The sequence below is a fragment of the Cervus canadensis genome, chromosome 21 (genome assembly GCF_019320065.1).
Source record: "Cervus canadensis isolate Bull #8, Minnesota chromosome 21, ASM1932006v1, whole genome shotgun sequence".
Lineage (NCBI taxonomy): Eukaryota > Metazoa > Chordata > Mammalia > Artiodactyla > Cervidae > Cervus > Cervus canadensis.
Window position 1 is genome coordinate 19,897,100 of NC_057406.1, and position 21,383 is coordinate 19,918,482.

General features: G+C 35.8%; 1 protein-coding gene across 3 annotated transcripts; it reads left to right on the top strand.

Moving 5' to 3' along the window:
• The first annotated feature begins 473 nt into the window (after nt 1-473).
• Nucleotides 474-12,578, top strand: LOC122423609 (C-type lectin domain family 9 member A-like). Of its 3 annotated transcripts, none has more exons than XM_043440837.1 (8): nt 474-714; nt 2,210-2,281; nt 2,577-2,672; nt 3,710-3,805; nt 6,766-6,885; nt 7,787-7,929; nt 10,932-11,038; nt 11,809-12,578. In XM_043440837.1, the coding sequence occupies exons 2-8, from the start codon at nt 2,212-2,214 to the stop codon at nt 11,930-11,932; spliced, it is 756 nt and encodes a 251-aa protein (XP_043296772.1). In that variant the 5' UTR covers nt 474-714; nt 2,210-2,211; the 3' UTR covers nt 11,933-12,578. The 3 variants fall into 3 exon arrangements, with proteins under 3 accessions (XP_043296772.1, XP_043296774.1, XP_043296775.1); XM_043440839.1 differs by having other exon boundaries at nt 6,787-6,885; XM_043440840.1 differs by lacking the exon at nt 6,766-6,885.
• Nucleotides 12,579-21,383: the final 8,805 nt, after the last annotated feature.

Consider the following 21,383-nt stretch of genomic DNA (forward strand, 5'->3'; position numbering starts at 1 on the left):
AATCAGGGGTTGACTGGCTCTCCGGCTAATAAATCTTAACATCTTAAAATGTATTATTTAAAATCCCCTTCAGAACAATGTGAAGAGAGATGGACTATTAGCATTCATATATTTTCACTGAGTTAACACTAGTGTAGTTTAGAAGATGAATTTAAATATATCATTATGTACAGTTGCTATTTAAAGCCCAAACTAGTGTCTGAAGCCTAAACTAGCATTTGATATAGGGATTATATTTAGAATCCTAGCATTTGGTGGTGGTCATAGTGGTGTTGATGACCCCCCCCCCCACTTTTTTTTAAACACGCAGTGTTTGCATTCTGTGCAAAATGGGTATGGCCCTTTAAATTATTTTTCTCAGTCATCTGCCCTGTTAAAATACCACCTTTCTCTATTTAAAAAAATGCAAATGGTAAAGCCTTAAGTTCAAATAGGAGCTGCTTTCTCACATCTTCACAAGGAGCTGGTAAATACTGAAGCTCCTTTGGAGCAAGAACCAGTCATATTTAGATCCCAGAAGAACTATCTTTTTTTTTTAACCTTTTTATTTTGTATTGGAGTACAGCTGATTGGACTTAGAAACTCATACTGAGTGAAGTAAGTCAGACAGAAGAGCCATCCTGAGTCCAGCTCACACATCTGTACCATTCGCCCACTGGGGTTTGCCTTTTCTCTTTGGACCAGACTTCAGCAGAAATCACCGAACTAACACAGGTATCACCAACTATACCTTTAGCTGTTGCTCTCAGTATATGTCATTACAGCCAGTGCTACTTGATTGCATATATGGAGCACAAAGAATAGAGATTTTAAAAAGTAATTCAGTAAATTTAACCTTGTAGGAAGAAGAGCTAAATCATTCACATTTAAAAATTACTTTACAAGGTAAATTACCTTATATTTTTCATGGTTTAGCATTGAATACAACCAATAGTGTTGTTAGCCAATATTTCAATATATCTCTTGGATTAACTGAGTGGATAGACCAAATGATCACATCAATGAAGGCAGGATATGAGTAATAAAATAATTATTTAATCAGTGATCAATTATTCTTGTCTGTATAACAGTGTGTATCTCTATTTCACACCTACATCCAGAATTTTCTTATATATGTGATGTTGCTTCCATATTCCTCATATATTCCAAATCTGGTAAAGAATTTTTAAAAGCATTATAAATCTATTTCTGTGCAATTGTGTTGTCTTATGAGAAATTAACTTTAGGAAATTTTAAATGCTATAAGTGAATATTATGAACACAGAGGCCTATATATTTTAATCATTTTGTAAAAGATAACAATGGAGCATAATTCTCTGAGGAAATTAAAATATATAAAAAGTATTTTATTTGATGATACATTGGCAAACTAGTGAACATAAGAATTTTTAATTTGCTTGTTATCAGAATTCTATTATATAGAACATTGTTGTTATCAAAATTATATTTAAACTATTTGAAGTAAATTAATTTTTCAAAAATTGCAAATAGTAATATTAATTTCATATAAATATATTAATATAAGTACTTATGTATAAATATTAATTTATTTCAAGGAAAATTAGTTGCTTTTAACCTATATTTTCAAATATTATGGACATAATGCCACACATCCTACAGGATTACTTGATTACAAATAAACCAATTCGAATCACAATTGTAGAACTTTCATTTTTAACAACTTGTTGGAAGAGGTTCTTTCAGAGATAATGGGAAGTGAACTACCTTTAATCATGAAAAAAGAATGAAGATAAAAAGATAGAAAAATATCAGGAGAACTGTGGAAAGAAATTTTAGAATATATTATGTTACACTATCTTTACAATGCAAAATGACTCATAAAAATTCTATTGGCATTTTTCTGGATAGAGAGAGTTTTTAAGTGTAATATGAATATTTCATGTATCATAGCACTGTTACCCTTTTAAAGTTGAAGTATATACAACATTTAGAGAACTCCAGGTAATAGGTGAAATGATATCTAAAGAGATGTTAACTGATAATTTTAAGAATGGGAAAGAAAATAATCTGAGATAAAAATCTTTCTTAAAAGAAAATTGCAAAATAAAATCATGCATCAGTAATTAAATAGCATGAAATCATGATGTCAGTAATACACAAAGAACCCAGAAAGATAGAACCTGAAAACTTAGTTTTAAAAAAAAAATGCAGATTTATGTGTCTTAGAATTGTTATTAAAATTTTTTAGAGATGAGTGGAAAAAATGCAACATATGCAACGGTGAAACACACTCCTTCCAAAAAGCCGACACGAAAAGAAAGTGAGTGTTTTTTTCTCCCAGTCCCTACTGAATTATGATATTATTCTTTCCCTTGGTAAATAATTTTTAGAATTTCATTTTAATTTAGCATATGACACCTTATGTCTAACTCATTCTCAAGATTTTGTCATTTAAAAGATTTACCTAGTGGACTTTACATAGTAAGAAAAAAAAAATTACATAAATCTCCTTTATTTGGAAAAAAACTTTGTCAACTCTATTCAAACATATTTATAACCTACTTGCTTTCTGAGAAATAGTGTGAGTATTAAAAGATTTCTCTTTTAATCTCCAGAGACAAAAGAGCAGCTAATTTACACAGAAGTGAAAACAGTCACTCCACAGTCCAACCAGACAAAGATAACAAGAACTGAATTACATAAAGAAAAAGGTAAAGTTTATGTAGAGGCCTAGATTGTTGTTGTTTAGTCACTAAGTCATGTAAGACTCTTTTGCGACCCCATGGACTGTAGCCCGCCAAGTTCCTCTGTCCATGGGATTTCCCAGGCAAGAGTACTGGAGTGGGCTGCCATTTCCTTCTCAAACCAGGAATCAAACCTGCGTCTCCTGCTTGGCAGGTGGATTCTTTACCACTGACCACGAGGGAAGCTAGCTTACATGTCCCCCAATTGCTCAGTTTATCATGGTACCAAATTATTAAGCCTGCCCAGTTTCATGAGGCTGCCTAAACTATATCCTATAACCTAAACAAAAAAAGTAGTATTGAAAATGAAATGTCCATATTTAGTATATTGCAGATAATTAATGTAGTTTGGGTGCTATATACATAAATTTGTAACTGAGCAATCAATAGGGAAAATTCATTCTTTTCAATTTGTTTGGAAACAATTGTGACTCTCCTGATGTCATTATCCACTTGTTCTATGAAGTTTCAAGAAACAATGCATGATTAACATTATCTGATACATGTCTGGAGTTATAATTTCTTCTACTGCTGAAACTATAGCAAAGTTCCAATGAGAAAATGATGGGTATTTATATATATATATACTTTGTATGCATGGAAGCACACACTATTTACAGAATTATAAATATACTCTGATCATGGGTCAATAAAATTGACTTATACAGATATGTTTTAGAAGTATGTTTGCATTTCAAAAACCAAATATCCATTTTTAATATTTACTTTGTATTCATAAATCATAGAGATGAATCACAGGATTATTTTGATAAAGTTAGAATAAGTGACTTTCCTAAGAGATACATGTTAACAGAACAGAATAACTCTCAGTTCACTGATGTTTCAAATTGCTCATTCTCCCTTTCAATTTATAATTTCAAGTTTGAAGACATTCAAGAGTTAGGGTCTTGAATTTATGGAACATGTCCCTCTAAGCCCTGCTCAGTAACTTAATCTTTCCTCTGCTGATCTCCTCAGCCTCTTTTTTTTTCCCCTCTGGACAGGGTCTTCAGTTCCATTTCCTTGGCTTTTCACGGTAGTGATTCTCGGAATCTTCTGTTTCCTTCTCCTTTTAACCACAGGAATCTTAGGATTTATGGGTAAGTTAAACAAGCCCTGTGCCCTGAACCAAATGTCTCCTCCCTTGGGAATTACTATTTTTACCAGTCTTCTTTTTCCTAGTAGTTCCAAAGCTATGATCTCCAGTGTTACCCAAGAAACCTTTCCACCATTACCATTAATATAATCACATGGACAATTACCAAGTTCCTCAAAAGTTTCTAATGTCTTCTTTACTGACACAGTCTGGATCATATTCAGGACACTTCCAGGAAAGACTATATTTCAGATTTTATTGATAACTGATCATACTTTGTGAACATTAATTTCTCTGTACTCTCTGACCTTTCATAAATGGTCCAATCCTCCTGCAATCTCCATTCTGCAGTTCAAATTTACTTTTTTAAATTGTTTATTCTCACAAACACCTAATACAACCCAACAATGCTTTTTCTCCTATACTATTACAGTCACCTCCTAGAGTCAACAGACTTTCAAAACCCTATTGCAATTGCCAGATAAACTTCTCCAAGTATATCTATGATCATGTCACCAAAATGCCAAGAAACTGTCTCATCCTGTACTGAGTTATGTTAAAATCCCCCTACTTCTATTTGCTTTTGTGAATCACAGTTTTATTTCAACCAAATGATTTTGAGCTTTCCTCCCTATGTCCAAATTGGCTTCAGATAACTTTAGATCATTTGCTGGTCCCTACAGGTTCTCTAAGTCTCTCTGTCACAGCACGTTTGTTTATGCTCTTCTCTTCATCTGGACAGCCTTCCTCGTGTAGCCTGCCTCTGCCTATGGACATTTTAGACATCTCTCAAGGCCCATCCCATAGGACATGGATGACTTCTAAATCATCCATGATGTATTTTCTAATTCCCTAACTTGACATCAGTTCTCTGTCTAAAACTCATTTTGTGACTTTTATTATTATTTTCTATTGGAGTATAAATTGCTTTACAAAGTTGTTTTATGTTCTGCTATACAATGAAGTGAATCAGCTATATGTATAGATACATCCCCTCCCTCTTGGACCTCCATCCCACCCATCTGGGTCATCACAGAGCACCAGGCTTAGCTTGCTATGCTCTACGGCATGTTCTCACAGGCTATTTTATACATGGTAGTATATATTCTTCAGTCCTAATCTCCCAATTAGTCCAACTCCTCCCTTCTCCTCCATGTCCACACGTCCGTTCTCTACCTCTGCATCTCTATTCCTGCCCAGCAAATAAGTTTATCAGTACCATTTTTTTAAGATTCCATATATATGCATTAATATGCGATATTTGCTTTTCTCTTTCTGACTTACTTCACTCTGCATAACAGGCTCTACATTTGTCCACCTCAGTTTAACTGACTCAAATTCATTCCTTTTTATGGCTAAGTAATATTCTATGTTTATATGTACCACAACTTCTTTATCCACTCATCTGTCAATGGACAACTACATTGCTTGCATGTCCTGAATATTACAAATAATGCTGCAATGAACATTGGGGTACATGTGTCTTTTTGAATTATGGTTTTCTCAGGGTATATGCCCAGTAGTGGGATTGCTGTTTCATATGATAGTTTTATTCCTAGTTTTTTTAAGGACTTTCCATACTGTTCTCCATAGAGACTGTATCAATCTACATTCCTGCCAATAGTGCAAGAGGGTTCCCTTTTCTCCACATCCTCTGCAGCATTTATTGATAAACCAAACTCTTTGAATTGTATGCCTGTGTGTATACATATAATCATGTATATAACAGATATATATTACTTTTATTAACATACAATTCTCCGACCATATATTCCCACTTTTACTGAGTAAAATTCAGTGACTTCAAGCATATTCAGAGGTGTACAACCATGAAACAGACTGTTCATCATTCAGTTTTGTCTAATGCTTTTTGACCCCCATGAGCTGTGGGCAACCAGGGTCTTCTGTCCATGGGATTTCCCAGACAAGAATAATGGAGAGGGTTGCCGTTTCCTTCTCCAGGGGATCTTCCAGACCCAGGGATCAAACCCAGGTCTCCTGCATTGCAGGCAAATTCTTTACCATCTGAGCCACCAGGGAAGCCTAACTTTTGTCAACATTAGAGCACACTCATTAGCTATTGCTTCCCATTTCTCTCCAAATTTGCTAGCCTAAAGCAACCAATAACCTATTTTATGTCTCTCCAGATTTTCCTATTCTGGATATTTCTTAAACATGGAATCTATAATACATGGTCTTCTGTGACTGGCTTCTTTCACTTAATATGATGCTTCCAAGTGTCATTCGTGATAGGATATATCAACATAGCATTCCCTCTAATTGCCAAAAAATAATCCACTGTATGGATATAATTAATCTATATATTAATCTTTTATCAGATATATAATTTGTAAATATTTTTCCCATTATTTGTATTACTTTTCACTCTCATAGTAACTTTTCATGTGTAAAAGTTTTAATTTTGATGAAGCCCAGTATACTCTTACTTTGATGACTTGTGTTTTTGATATCATGTTCAAGAAACCATTGCCTAACCCAGGGTCACAACTTTCACCTATGTTATCTAATGTCATAGTTTTAACTTCTTCATGTGTGTGTTTGATCCATTTTGAGTTAATTTTCATATGTGATGTAAGGTGAATATGAGGTATCTTTCCATTTATTTAGGTCTTTAATTTTTAATGATTTTCTTTTTAAAGTACATGTTTTACACATGTTTGTTAAATGTATTCCTGAATATTTTACTATTTTTGATGCTACTATAAATGGAACATTTTTCTTAATGTTATTTTCAGATTAGCCATTGCTAGTGTTGAGATCACAAGCTTTACCTTAAAAATCCAAATATCTTAGCATTCCCAAAGGTTTTTCATGATGTAATTTTTTGTCTTCCTATATGGTGTTATCTCTCTAAAAAGCACAGGAATAAAACTCCTGAACATTAACTGACATATTAAAATTTGAATTATGCCTATTAGTCTGCCCCATGTTATGCTTTCCTAGAGCTAATGATGTATAGTAAAGTTTTCCAGGGTCGATTACCAGAGCCTCCACTGGTCAATGGAACACAAGAAAATTCCACATCTAAAACCATGACTCTCAAAGAGAAACCACTTAACACAGGTATGTAGACATAAAGACTGAAACAGACAAGTTTCTTCTCTGCCTCTCTCAATCACGTGATAACCTGCTCAAATTGGATTTTATTTTAGAATCAGTCAATTGTGGAGTCCAACTTTCATTTCACTTAATTGGGGGAAAAAAAAACTCAATCTTTCCCAGTAGTCAGATTCATCTGTATACATGATACATTCTTTTAAATCACTGTTTCACAAAATAATACTTTTTCTACCAAAAAGTTCTACCAAAAATTTATTCAGCACATTCTCTAATCATTATTATATGATCTCTGTGGATATGTAGATCAGATACTAGGTTTATGTACCTGATGTACATAAACAGGTACAATGTATCAATGCTAAGTTAAGATCAGCTCTGTACCTATAGAATTTACTTAGTCTAGAGAATGCTTCCCTTGTGGCTCAGCTGGTAAAGAATCCGACTGCAATATGGGAGACCTGGGTTCTATCCCTGGGTTGAGGAGATGGCCTGGAGAAGGGAAAGGCTATCCACTCCAGTATTCTGGCCTGGAGAATTCCACGGACTGTATAGTTCACAGGGTCGCAAAGAGTCAGACATGACTGAGCGACTTTCACTTTCTTTCTTTCAGAGAATACAAAGAAGTTTTTTTTTCCCCTGTGAACTTCTATCTGTAGAGATTGTGAGAAAAAACATCAATTTTCTAAGATATATTTCCTAGAGAATTTTAATAGTATTATGCATAGATTTGAAGGGATGTAAGTCATCTCCCTAAGGCCAGGAACTTAGAAATGAAGTCCATCCATCTCATGAAACCAGTGGTTTTACAAGGACTAGAAAGGATTCCTCAGTAGCTAAGTTCCAGAGCATTCCTTTCAAGATACACACTGAATGGTCGGACACAAAACACTCTTTTGTTTTCAAGGAAAGAAATGTAAAAGTAAATGGTCGTGTTGTGGACAGAAATGTTACTATTTTTCGGATGAATTGACGAGCTTTGAAGAAAGTAAAAAAATCTGCAAGGAAATGGGCTCCACACTTCTTAAGATAGAAGATGAGGAAGAACTGGTGATGTATTTCTGTTTTCCATATCACCCTGTATTCATCTGGCCATCTAGCCATTAGTTGTTGCCTAAATCTATTTTTTTTTTAAGCTGTGCTGGGTCTTCCTTGCTACCCTTGGGCTTTCTCTAGCTGTGGTGACAGGGCTTCTTATTGAGGTGATTTCCCTTGTTGGGAATATGGGCTCTAAAGCTTGGGCTCAGCAGTTATAGTGCATAGGTTTAGTTATCTGTTGCATGTGGAATCTTCCTGGACTGGGGATCCAAGCTGTGTCCCCTGCAGTAGCAGACAGATTCTTAACAACTTGATCACCGGGGAAGTCCTGTTGGCTAAATCTTAATGCTTGGTAATATTTGAGTGTCCATAGTTTACAGTTGTAAGTTGATTCAGATCTAGACAGTTCTCATCTTAAGGTCAGAAATATAAGTAGAAATGAAATTAAAATTTCATTTAATTCATCCAATACATCCACAGTTAGAACTTTTCCAGTAGAGCAAATGTAAAGGGGAACATGAAACAATTTGGAAAAAAATTATACTTAAAATATATCATTTTATCCAAGATAATTGTATTTTCATACTGATAATTTCATGGAAATGTAGCTTCTCTCTGAAAAAAATGTCATTTTACCTTCAACAAAATCAAGAAATACGACAATACCACTGAGTTTAGGGTAAAAGGAAGAACTCAGTATGAATTTTAAATTGAAGATCAATTAATTCCAACTCATATTAAATTTTGACTCATACTAAGGCTGTGGTTTTTCCAGTGGTCATGTATGGATGTGACAGTTGGACTGTGAAGAAGGCTAAGCGCTGAAAAACTGATGCTTTTGAACTGTGATGTTGGAGAAGATTCTTGAGAGTCCCTTGGACTGTAAGGAGATCCAACCAGTCCATCCTAAAGGAGATCAGTCCTGGGTGTTCATTAGAAGGGCTGGTGCTGAAGCTGAAACTCCAGTACTTTGGCCACCTCATGCGAAGCGTTGACTCACTGGAAAAGACCCTGATGCTGGGAGGGATTGGGGGCAGGAGAAGAAGGGGACAACAGAGGATGAGATGGCTGGATGGCATCACCGACTTGATGGACATGGGTTTGAGTAAACTCCGGGGGTTTTGTGATGGACAGGGAGGCCTGGCGTGCTGTGATTCATGGGGTCGCAAAGAGTTGGACATGACTGAGCAACTGAACTGAACTGAACTGAACTTCGAAGAAAATTGAACTAAATATTTCATAATCTGTATCAATATCCTTGATTTGAATAGAGAAATAATTCACTATTATTCTTTCAAGAAATATGTATACTTACATTCAAAGTTAAGGAGTCTTTTAATATTCTCTCACAGATAAATAGACACTAAGACTCACTCAATTATTTGTAATAGTACAGTTACCCATATCCTTGGCTTTTAACAACTCATACATAACTATAAAAATATGAACTTGAAAACCATCAAGAAAATAAAGCAAATCTAAACCCATAAAGAAGACATTTGCAGATCCGAAGTAATCTCCTTTTTATTCCAAGGGGCTTCCCTGGTGACTCAGACAATAAATAGTATGCCTGCAATGCAGAAGATATGGGTTCGATCCCTGGGTCGACAAGATCCCCGGAGAAGGGAATGGCAACCCACTCCAGTATTCTTTTTTTTTTTCCTCTCCAGTATTCTTGCCTGGAGGATTCCATGGACAGAGGAGCCTGGTGGGCTCAGAAATTAGCATTAGAGTCTAGAAGCCCTAATCTTTCATGTAGGATATCTTCATCAAGAAATAACAGCATCTATGGAAACCATGAAACTGAATGTCAAATCTTATAAATAGATGATATATATGTAATTTTTTTCTGGGTAGAGAGACTAAGTTTTTGCCATATTCTCTATGGTAAAAGAAACAAAGGAAATTAAAAACAAACTAAGGGTAAAAATTAAAGCAGAATAGGGAAATACGAAATTTATAGTCATAAACTCTCTTTAGTTCCCTTTCACACATTACTTTGCTTGTAATAAAACTGGTTATATTTTCTTTCTAACATATTTTAGGAAGATCACATGAGGTAATATATGTGCATTGTTGTTGTTTAGTTGGTAGTTGTTTAGTTGCTAAGTCACGTTGACTGCTTTGTGAACCCTGCCAGTCTCCTCTATCCTTGGGATTTCCCAGGCAAGAGTACTTGGGTGGGTGGCCATTTCCTTCTCCAAGGAATCTTCCAGAACCAGGGATCAAACCCCCATCTCCTTCATTAGCAAGCAGGTTCTTTATCCCTGAGCCACCAAGGAAGCCCCAATATATGTGCATACATGTAAAAATTAAGTTACAAGATGAACTTCAGTTACATTTGTACTTACAACTAATTTTAAGATACCTGTGTAAACATCTCATCTGGTAGAATAAGGACCACTTCTTCAAGATGCTTCAAAAAAATAAGCACAGTAATTGTGAAACAAAAATTTAAGTGACATTGGTAAAAACCTCACATCCATCACACCTGGACCTCAAAATACAAACCAATTTTGTTCTTGAGCTACAAGTGTCAGCTTTAAAAGTAAATTAAGATATTTTAGTCTGAGGATTAAATAAGATAGGTACAGGACTTCCCTAGTGGCCCAATGGTTAAGACTTTGCCTTCCAACACACGAGGTATGGATATGATCCCTGGTCAGGGAGCTTAGAGCCCACATGCCTCTTGGCTAAAAATCCAAAGCACAAGACAGAAGCAATTTTGCAACACATTCAAAAAGAGCTTTAAAAAAATGACCCACATTCAAAAAATCTAAAAAAAAAACAGATAGGTAAGCTAAGAGAGTGTTACTTTTTGTCTCATTTATGCCACTATATTTAACAAATATAACTAAGATTCAATTATTTTATCATTTGAACAGAATCAGGATGAAGCTGATCTTTATACTTTTTGTTACTCAAAATAATAAAAATATTAAAAAGATTATTATTTCATTACAGAATTATGAAACTACTTTTTTCCTAATAGAATATATTTCTTTTTATTGCAGAATTTCATTCAGAGCCAACTATCCTATTTCTACTGGATTGGATTATCTCGTAAAGGAACCGGAAATCAATGGACATGGGAAGATAAGTCAAGGCCGTTTCTCAAATTGTAAGTCTCTAGAATAGATAGTAAATAATAAGTTCCATATTCTAGTTTACATTTCGAAAAGTATTTAGGGAAATGCACACTTTCAATATATAGACAAATATGCATATATATATGGGCGTATACAGGTGGCTCAGTGGTAAAGAATCCATTGGTAATGCAGGAGACACAGGTTTGTTCCCTGGATCAGGAAGATCCCCTGGAGAATGGCAACCCACTGCAATATTCTTGCCTGGGAAATCCCATGAACAGAGGAGGCTGGCAGGATACTGTCCATGGGGTTGTAAACAATCAGACATGACTTACGACTGAGCACACACATTAGCATTGCATGTACATAGACACACACATACAAAGAATTTAAGTTCAGAAAATGAGTATATATAGAGACGGAGGCTTTTCAGCTTGACTGCTATAATCCTCAAAAGTATGCCTTAGGAAAGGTTTGTAGCTCAGTTGGTAAAGAATCTGCCTGCAGTGTAGGAAACCCAGGTTTGATCCCTGGATTGGGAAGATCCTCTGGAGAAGGAAATGGCAACACACTCCAGTATCCTTGCCTGGAAAATCTCATGGACAGAGGAGCCTGGCGGGCTGCAGTCCATGGGGTTGCAAAGAGTTGGGCATGACAGTGACTAACACTTAGGGCACCAAGGGATAGTTTCTTGTAAGGAAAGAAAAAAATATATATGCCTTAAATTTGAACCAATATTTCTTATGTTTGCATTAGTGAATGTCTATTTTACATTATTTATATGCTTTTATTTTATGTTAAGTGATTGGAAAGAGTCAGACAAAGGACACTGTGCAAGTATTAAAGCAACGAAGATATCTGCTTCCAACTGTTCCAGACTCATGCACTTCATTTGTGAGAAGTGGATAGCTTGTCTTGCTACCTAATGAAACAACAACCAAAGACACATACAACAACTTTTCCTTACAAAAACTCAGACCCTTGGAAGTCCAGTCTGTATATATCTCATTTCAGAATGCTTTGTTATGGGCTGCACCTGTATTCTAGCTTGATAGAGATACATTGTGGACCCTCCACTTCTGCCTCTTTCAAATGTAGATCTCAGATCACACTGGTTATGAGCACAGGTTGGCACAGTGAGACAGTAGCAGTGCTTCTCATGAACCTTAGGACTGTGTAGTCAATTTCTGCAACTCACACAGATTTAGTAAGTAATCTTGCAAACTGTTGTCACTGTCATGTTCATTTTACCTGGGATTTAATGCCAAGAATAAGTGAAGTCATTATATTGTATCAATTGTATATGCATTTGTTTGATTCCTTACTTTTTAGCAGAAAGACAGCATAGTAACAGAAAGAAAATAAATAGATCTGTGTTTGTGACCTATACCACAACTAATAGCTTGAATGCCCTGGCAAGTCCAGACTTCTGGGTATAATTCCATATTGCAAAGTGGCTGTACCATTGTGCATTCTATTAGCAGTGTATGAAAATTCCATTTGCTAGTGTCCTACTAACTTTAATATTGAAAACATTTTAATCCATTTTTAATAAAGGTGTGGTATAATAAAGGTATATTTGTATATCTCTAATGAATAAATGATGTGCACCATCCTTTCATATGATCTCCTATGGTAAAGATTGATTAAATGTTTTGCCTATTTTTAATTGGTTGTTCATTTTCTTATTATTGAGCTCTGAGAGTTCTCTCTTTATATATTTTGGATGTTAATATTTTTACAAACATATGTTTTATAAATACTGACTTCCAGTATACCTTGTATTCTCTTAACATTCTTTTTAGAAGTTTAGATGAGCAGAGTTTAACTTGAAGAAATGCAGTAAATAATTTTTAAACATATGTTTTTATATTTAAGAAGTTTTTAATTAAGAAATCTTAATTAACCTGAACTTGAAAAAATTTCTCCTATGCCTTCTACTAGAAGCTCTAAGTTTACATTGAATTCTATATTTCATTGCATTAATTTTTGCATATAGTGCAAAGTATGGATTGAATTCTTTTTAAAAATGTTTTGCAAAAAGATGTCTAGTTATTTCAGCCCATTTTTTGAAAATTGTTCTCTTCTGTTGAATTATCATGGCACTTTTGTCAAAAATCAATTTGCCACTTATACTTGTATCTATTTCTAAACTCTCTATCTTATTTCATTGATCTGAATATCTGCCATCTTTCACCAATAACTTGATTATTGTGAATTTATAAGAAGTTGTGAAGTGATGTGAGTTCTCCTGCACTGTCTTTTTCAAAATTGTTTTAACTTATTTTTTGCAAAGAAGAAAAAAACTACTTAGTGGCCATTTTTTTATTATAATTCCATTACTTAGTAAATAAAATCTTAGCTACTTGAAAGAAATGGCTGATTCTAAAATAGGGTAGAAAATACATAAGAAATACATAAGGGGTAGGAAATACATAAGTAGAGCCTGGAGATTTTTTGTAGTTCTAGAAAATGGAGAAGTGCTTAAAACTGTAGGGGTATGTCAACTAGGTAAAGGAATTACCAATGGCCAAAGATGGAACAATTTAAGCAGCAAAAATCACAAAAAAGAAATAGTATTAATTATAACCCCAATATAAAATATCCATGAGTCCACAGTAGTATAATATGATTGAATACTTAAGCAAATGAGGGAGATGAAACAATCTCCTGTGCAGAAAAATTCTAAATAAATAATGTAGATGCTCTTGCCTAAAAGTGATGGACTCCTTACTCCTTAAGTACTTACTGCACATAATGATTTCCTTCCAAAGAAATTATTACAGAGATATATGGAAGAGGGAAAATAAGAGTAACCTTAGAGTGGAAAACCTGACAAACACCACCTCAGTGAGCAAAGGTAACATCGACAGTGAGGTCATGCTCACAGTTTGCTCTCTTGATGTGATGTGATAAAATTTGCACTCTGTCATCCTCCCCAAATTTACAACTCCAATCTCCTCATGAGAAAAATGTCAGACATATCTCAATGAAGGCTATTCTAAAATATACCTACCTAGTACTTTTCAAAACTATCAAGATCATCAAACACAAGGAAAGTCTGTAATAGCCAGGGGAAGCCTAAAGAGACATGACATCTAAATGTCATGTGGTAACCTGGATGGGATCCTGGAATAGAGAAAGGATATAGGTAAAAACAATTACGGAAGCATGAATAAACTATGGATTTTAGTTACTAAAAATAAATTGATGTTGGTTTATTAATTACAACAAAAGTGCAATACCAATATAAAATGAATTAAAGAGGAACTGATTTCAGAATATATGGAATTCTATACTATCTTCAAACTTTTTCTGTAAATGTCTATTGTTCTAAAAAATAAAATTCATTAAGAAATTAAAATTAATATGAAACTTTCTACAAAATAAAAGCTTAATATGTTTCTTATTTTTTAACTTTTTTTTTAATTGGAAGAAAATTGCTTCACAATGTTGTGCTGGATTCTATTATACAACAATGTGAGTCAGCCATAAGTATACATATGTCCCCTTCCACATGAAGCTTCCTCCCACTCCATCCAGCCCCTCTCAGTTGTCACAGAGAACCAGGCTGTGTGTTTCTGATTTTGACTGACTTAAATTTATAGAGCAATTAAGGCAGAAAAGGAATCATCATAATGTTTAGACTTCCAGTTTAGGACTATAGTTTATTTATCAATTTGTCTTTTTCAACCTTTCTCACTAGTATTTTATAATTTTCAGCATACAAATGGTGCAAATATTTGGTATATTTATACTATCAACTTAAAGTTTTAGACTACCAGGTTCCTCCATCCATGAGATTTTCCAGGCAAGAATACTGGAATGGGTTGCCATTTCCTACTCCAGGAGATTTTCCCAACCCAGGGATTGAACCCAGGTCTCCTGCATTGTAGGCAGACTCTTTATCGTCTGAGCCACCAAGGAAGTCCATTATAAATGACACTTTTTGTTTTTCTCAATTTCTAATAATTTATATAGAGATATAACTGATTTTAATATTCTGTTCTATCTGAAACCATGTTTCAGTTCAATTCAGTTCAGTCACTCAGTTGTGTCCGACTCTTTGCGACCCCATGGACTGCAGCATGCCAGGCTTCCCTGTCCATCACCAACTCACAAAACTTGCTCAAACTCAAGTCCATCAAGTCAGTGATGCTATCCAACCATCTCATCTTCTGTCGTCCCCTTCTCCACCTGCCTTCAATCTTTCCCAGCATCAGGGTCTTTTCCAATGAGTCAGTTCTTCCCATCAAGTGGCCAAAGTATTGGACTTTCAGCCTCAGCCTCAGTCCTTCCAATGAATATTCAGGATTGATTTTCTTTAAGATTGACTGGTTGGATATCCTTGCAGTCCAGGGACTCCACTTACTGATTAGTTTTAGGAGGATTTTGGAGATACTTCGGAATTTTCTGTGCAGACAATTATGTCATTTCACAAACAAACAGTTTTGTTTCTCTTTCCAATCTATATGACATTTTATGATAGAGAAGTAGAGTCAACAGATGTAGTAAATAAATTTATGGTTACCACCTAGACAGCAAATTAAAAAGCAGAGACATTACATTGCCAACAAAGATCCCTATAGTTAAAGCTATGACTTTTCCAGTAGTCATGTATACTATGAGAGTTGGACTATAAAGAAGGCTGAGCATCGAAGAATTGATGCTTTTGAATAGTGGTGCTGGGGAAGACTCCTGAGATTCCCTTGGACTACAAGGAGATCAAACCAGTCTGTCCTAAAGAAAATCAAGTCTTAATATTCATTGGAAGGACTGATGCTGAAGCTGAAGCTCCAATATTTTGGCCAACTGATGCAAAGAACTGACTCATTTGAAAAGACCCTGATATATATATATACATACATATATATATATATTCACATATATATTCATTTATTTATATTAGTTGGAGGCTAATTACTTTACAATATTATAGTAGACCCTGATGCTGGGAAAGATTGACGGCAGGAGGAGAAGGGGATGACAGAGGATGAGATGGTTGGATGGCATCACCAACTCAATGGACATGAGTTTGAGCAAGCTCTGGGAGATGGTGATGGACAGGGAAACCTGGTGTGCTGCAGTCCATGGAGTTGCAAAGAGTCGGACATGACTGAGCAACTGAAAACCAACAGGTGATGGGGAGGGCAGGGACACACTGGGAGATTAGCACTGACATATACATATTACTGTATATAAAACAGATAACTAATAAGAACGTGCTGTGTAGCACAGGGAACTCTACTTAATATTCTGTAATGGCCCATATGGGAAAAGAGTCTAAAAACAGAGTAGATACAGGCATGTGTATAACAGAATTGCTCTGCCGTACACCTGAAACTATCACACACTGTAAATCAGCTAGAATCCAATAAAAAAAGTTTAAAGAAAAAACTATGTGTGTCTTCCTTATTCATTTGTGTGTTTCTTAAATATTTGCTTTTGCACTAAAACAAAACATAACAAACCATGTCCTCCCACATATATGTTCATGAAGTAAGGGCCTGTTTGCCTTGCAATGCCTTTTCATCACATAGTAGACTTCAAAGTGCACGTCAATATTCAGTGAAGACTGTGGAGTCAGTGATACTCCTCTATTTTTCACATGTTATACTATGAATGTATATTAATTGCTGACCTATGAAAATATTTTAAATAAATGAATACAGAATTGATGTCAGTGAATCTCATAGTCTCAACACAGAAATATTTTATAAATTTTAAATGAGTTTATAGATGACTAATGCAAAATAAATTACTGAGAAAATTTGAAGTACTAGTAAATAAAGAAATAAAAACCCATATATTTCCTGAAAAATATTTTTATGACTTGTAAAAATTGCCAGAACTTTGTTTCTTATAGGTTAGGATTGTTTCTTGGGTTTTTAAAATGTCTTAATATTTTGCCATTTAGTTACTTTGTAATTTGAGAAATCTGGATTTGAACAATCATTAAATAATGATAAAATGGATATACTACCATTTAATTTTCAACAAATATTCTCCCTCATACAATGCCAAATTATAGAGTAAATCTTATAATAGGCAAAATAACATCCAAACTATTTTTCATTTAGCTTTATTCACCATTAAATACTTGTACTATATACACTAAAAAGCAAATTTATAAATACAAAAATGGATTTCTTTTTATAGAAAAAGAATCATAATACCAAGCCTTTTAAACTTTCAGATTGCATTGAATTTGAAGATGAGGGAATTTGAACATTGGAAAATTTATTGCTAATGAGGCAGGTTAACACCAACAGCTGTGGAGAAATCCCCCACAAAATTTAACATCAAAAACTGAATTAAATATTTCCCCAAACTGGAGACAAAAAGATTATATTCTGCATAATAAATATTTTTGACCCACTTTCATTTTGATTCATTCTTGCCTTCACCTGTAGAATAACATGAACATTGCTGCTGCTGCTGCTGCTAAGTTGCTTCAGTCATGTCGGACTCTGTGCGACCCCATAGATGGCAGCCCACCAGGCTTCCCCATCCCTGGGAGTCTCCAGGCAAGAACACTGGAGTGGGTAACGTGAATATTAGATATTAATGTACCCCAAAGTAAATTATTTCCTGCAACAATCCAGAACCTCCCAAATTCTACATAGCTCACCCATACCAAGTTCCCCTGTATCCCTCTTTGTTCAACATCGTGACAGCAGAAGCATGGATTACATGCCCACACTGCCTGATAACACCTGGGTCTGCACCTTGAGATTTCACCAATTGGAGGACAAGCTTGGTCAGAAACACAGCTAGGATGAGCTCTCTCAGCTGGCCTTTCACCTCTGCTTTTAGAGTAGGAGGTCCATGTTGATATGTATGACTGGTTTCAGAAACATAATATCAGAAAAAGATAGCCAATGATCAAATAGCATTCAATATTCCCACACAGAATGTTTCCACTGGTTTCAGTATTTCATTTACTTCACACCCTTCAGACAAGAATCATAGATAACTAAAATGCCAAATTTTATGAAGATTTCATAGATCAAACAATTTGTGAACTTTAGCAGCCAACATAAACTTGAAAAATAAAGGCCATCTTTCAGACTCTCATGCGGGTGGGAAATAGCTAAATTCAAAAACCCTAAAAATAAATTACCTGAAATGATTTCTAGATAAAAATTAAAAATATAAAACTGTGAGTAAATATCAGCCTATGTTTTTAAGAAGCATCCTAAGGATATCCAACCTGATTGATACAGTACAGTAAATATATCCAATATTGGGTTGACTGATTTTAATAATGGCATATTTCCATTTCTTTCTTGTGTTCTCTTTAAATTATCTGAAGAAACAGATATTGGCATTCAATAAAATATGACATCTGTAATTGAAAATCTTAAAATGTTGAATGGTTTGAAAGCTTCTCTTTAAATGCATCAAAATCAAAATGATCTATTCTGTTAGCCATAGCAACAATTATAAAAGCATTGTTTAAAAATCATTACATGTTTAAATATAATGAGAATGTCTGAGCCCTATTTTACCCCAGAAATAAGTGCTAGTTAGGCAGAAACAACAACAACAACAAAGGATTGCATTTTGGCTCTTGTTTTGTTTTTGTTTTTTTTTTTCCTCTTATGAACTACATAGATCTGTGCACCTAAAGGGCCACCAGTGCTCCAATGTTTAATAATTTTTCTTCAAAATGCATAGCAATAACAATTGAAATTACTTCTATGTCAGCTACACCATTTGTAGTCTTTTCAAAAGCACTTTTCCATGGCTTGGGATTCCTTCTTCTATGAATCTCTATGCAAAACTGTTTTCCTCCTTTTAAATAAAGGTAGCACATTTTTGGGGGCTTCCCTGATAGCTCAGCTGGTAAGCAGCTAAAGAATCCATCAGCAGTGCAGAAGATCCTGGTTGGGTTCCTGGGTCAGGAAGATGATGTGAAGAAGGGATAGGCTACCCACTGCAGTATTCTTAGGCTGGTGGTTCAGATGGTAAAGAATCGGCCTGCAGTGCGGGAGACCTGGGTTTGATAGCTGTGTTGGGAAGATCCCTTGGAGGAGGGCATGGCAACCTACTCCAGTACTCTTGCGTGGAGAATCCTCATGGACAGAGGAGACTGGCAGGCTACAGTCTTTACGCTTTAACCTCTGAGCCACAGGGAAGCGTTGGGGTTGCAAAGAGTTGGACACAATTGAGTAACTAAGCACAGTTTTTAGATCTTCTAGTGTGTCAGATCAGGTCAGTTCAGTTCCGTTGCTCACGCACGTCTGACTCTTCGTGATCTCATGGACTGCAGCACGCCAGGCCTCCCTGTCCATCACCAACTCCCAGAGTTTACTCAAACTCATGTCCATTGAGTCAGTGATGCCATCCAACCATCTCATCCTCTCTTGCTCCCTTCTCCTCCCACCTTCAATCTTTCCCAGCATCGGGGTCTTTTCAAATGAGTCTGTTCTTCACATCAGGTGGCCAAAGTATTGGAGTTTCAGCTTCAGCATCAGTCCTTCCAATGAATATTCATGACTGGTTTCCTTTAGGATGGACTGATTGGATCTCCTTGCTATCCAAAGGACTCTCAAGAGTCTTCTCCAACAGCACAGTTCAAAAGCATCAATTCTTTGGCTCTCAGCTTTCTTTATAGTCCAAATCTCACATCCATACAGGACTCCTAGAAAAACCATACCTTTGACTAGATGGACATTTGTTGGCAAAGTAATGCCTCTGCTCTTTAATATGCTGTCTAGGTTGGTCATAACTTTTCTTCCAAGGAGCAAGCAACTTTTAATTTCATGGCTGCAATCACCATCTGCAGTGATTTTGGAGCCCCCCCCCCCCAAAAAAAAAGTCTGTCACTGTTTCCATTGTTTCCCCATCTGTTTGCCATGACACAATGGGACCAGATGCCATGATCTTAGTTTTCTGAATGTTGAGTTTTAAGCCAACATTTTCATTCTCCTCTTTCACTTTCATCAAGAGACTCTTTAGTTCTTCAATTTATGCCATAAGTGTGGTGCCATCTGCATATCTGAGGTTATTGATATTTCTCCTGGCAATCTTGATTCCACCTTGTGCTTCATTCAGCCCAGCGTTTCTCATGATGTACTCTGCATATAAGCTCAATAAGTAGGGTGACAATATACAGCCTGACATGCTCCTTTCCTGATTTGGAACCAGTCTGTTTTTCCATGTCCAGTTCTAAATGCTGCTTCTTGACCTGCATACAGATTTCTCAGGAGGCAGGTTGCATGGTCTGGTGTTCCCATCTCTTTCTGAATTTTCCACAGTTTATTGTGATCCACACAGTCAAAGGCTTTGGCATAGTCAATAAAGCAGAAGTAGATGCTTTTCTGGAAGTCTCCTGTTTTTTTGATGATCCAATGGATGTTGGAAACTTGATCTCTGTTTCCTCTGCCTTTCCTAAATCCAGCTTGGACATCTGGAAGTTCTCAGTTCACATACTGTTGAAGCCTCACTTGGAGAATTTTGAGCATTACTTTGCTAGCAAGTGAAATGAGTGCAATTGTGCGGTAGTTTGAACAGTCCTTGGCATTGCCTTTCTTTGGGATTGGAATGAAAACTGATCTTTTCTAGTCCTGTGGCCACTGCTGAGTTTCCCAAATTTGCTGGCATATTGAGTGCAGAACTTTCACAGCATCATCTCTTAGGATTTGAAATAGCTCAACCGGAATTTCATCACCTCCATTATCTTTGTTCATAGTGATGCTTCCTAAGGCCCACTTGACTTCCCATTCCAGGATATCTGGCTCTAGGCAAGTGATCTTGGTGCTTATCTGGGTCATGAAGATCTTTTTTGTATAGTTCTTCTATGTATTCTTGCCACCTCTTCTTAATATCTTCTGCTTCTGTTAGGCCCATACCATTTCTGTCCTTTATTGTGCCTGTCTTTGCATGAAATGTTCCCTTGGTATCTCTGATCTTCTTGAAGAGTTTCCCATTCTATTGTTCACCTCTATTTCTTTGCACTGGTCACCGAGGAAGGCTTTCTTATCTCTCTTTGCTATTCTTTGGAACTCTGCATTTAGATGAATATATCTTTCCTTTTCTCCTTTGCCTTTAGCTTCTCGTCTTTTCTCAGCTATTTGTAAGGCCTCCTCAGACAACCATCTTGCCTTTCTGCATTTCTTTTTCTTGAGTATGATCTTGATCACTGCCTCCTATACAGTGTCACAAACCTCCATCCATAGTTCTTCAAACACTCTTTTTATCAGATCTAATGGATCTTATAGTATATGGAGAAGGCAATGGCAACTCACTCCAGTACTCTTGCCTGGAAAATCCCATGGATGGAGGAGCCTGGTAGGCTGCAGTCCATTGGGTTGTGAAGAGTCAGACACGACTGAGTGACTTTACCTTCACTTTTCACTTTCATGCATTGGA

Excerpts from the sequence above, each read along its gene's own strand:
- LOC122423609 (XM_043440837.1), top strand. The coding sequence starts at position 2,212 with ATGAGTGGAAAAAATGCAACATATGCAACGGTGAAACACACTCCTTCC. Across the intron at positions 7,930-10,931 it reads TAGAAGATGAGGAAGAACTG|AATTTCATTCAGAGCCAACT; the intron begins GTGATGTATTTC and ends TTTTTATTGCAG. Across the intron at positions 11,039-11,808 it reads TCAAGGCCGTTTCTCAAATT|TGATTGGAAAGAGTCAGACA; the intron begins GTAAGTCTCTAG and ends TTTTATGTTAAG.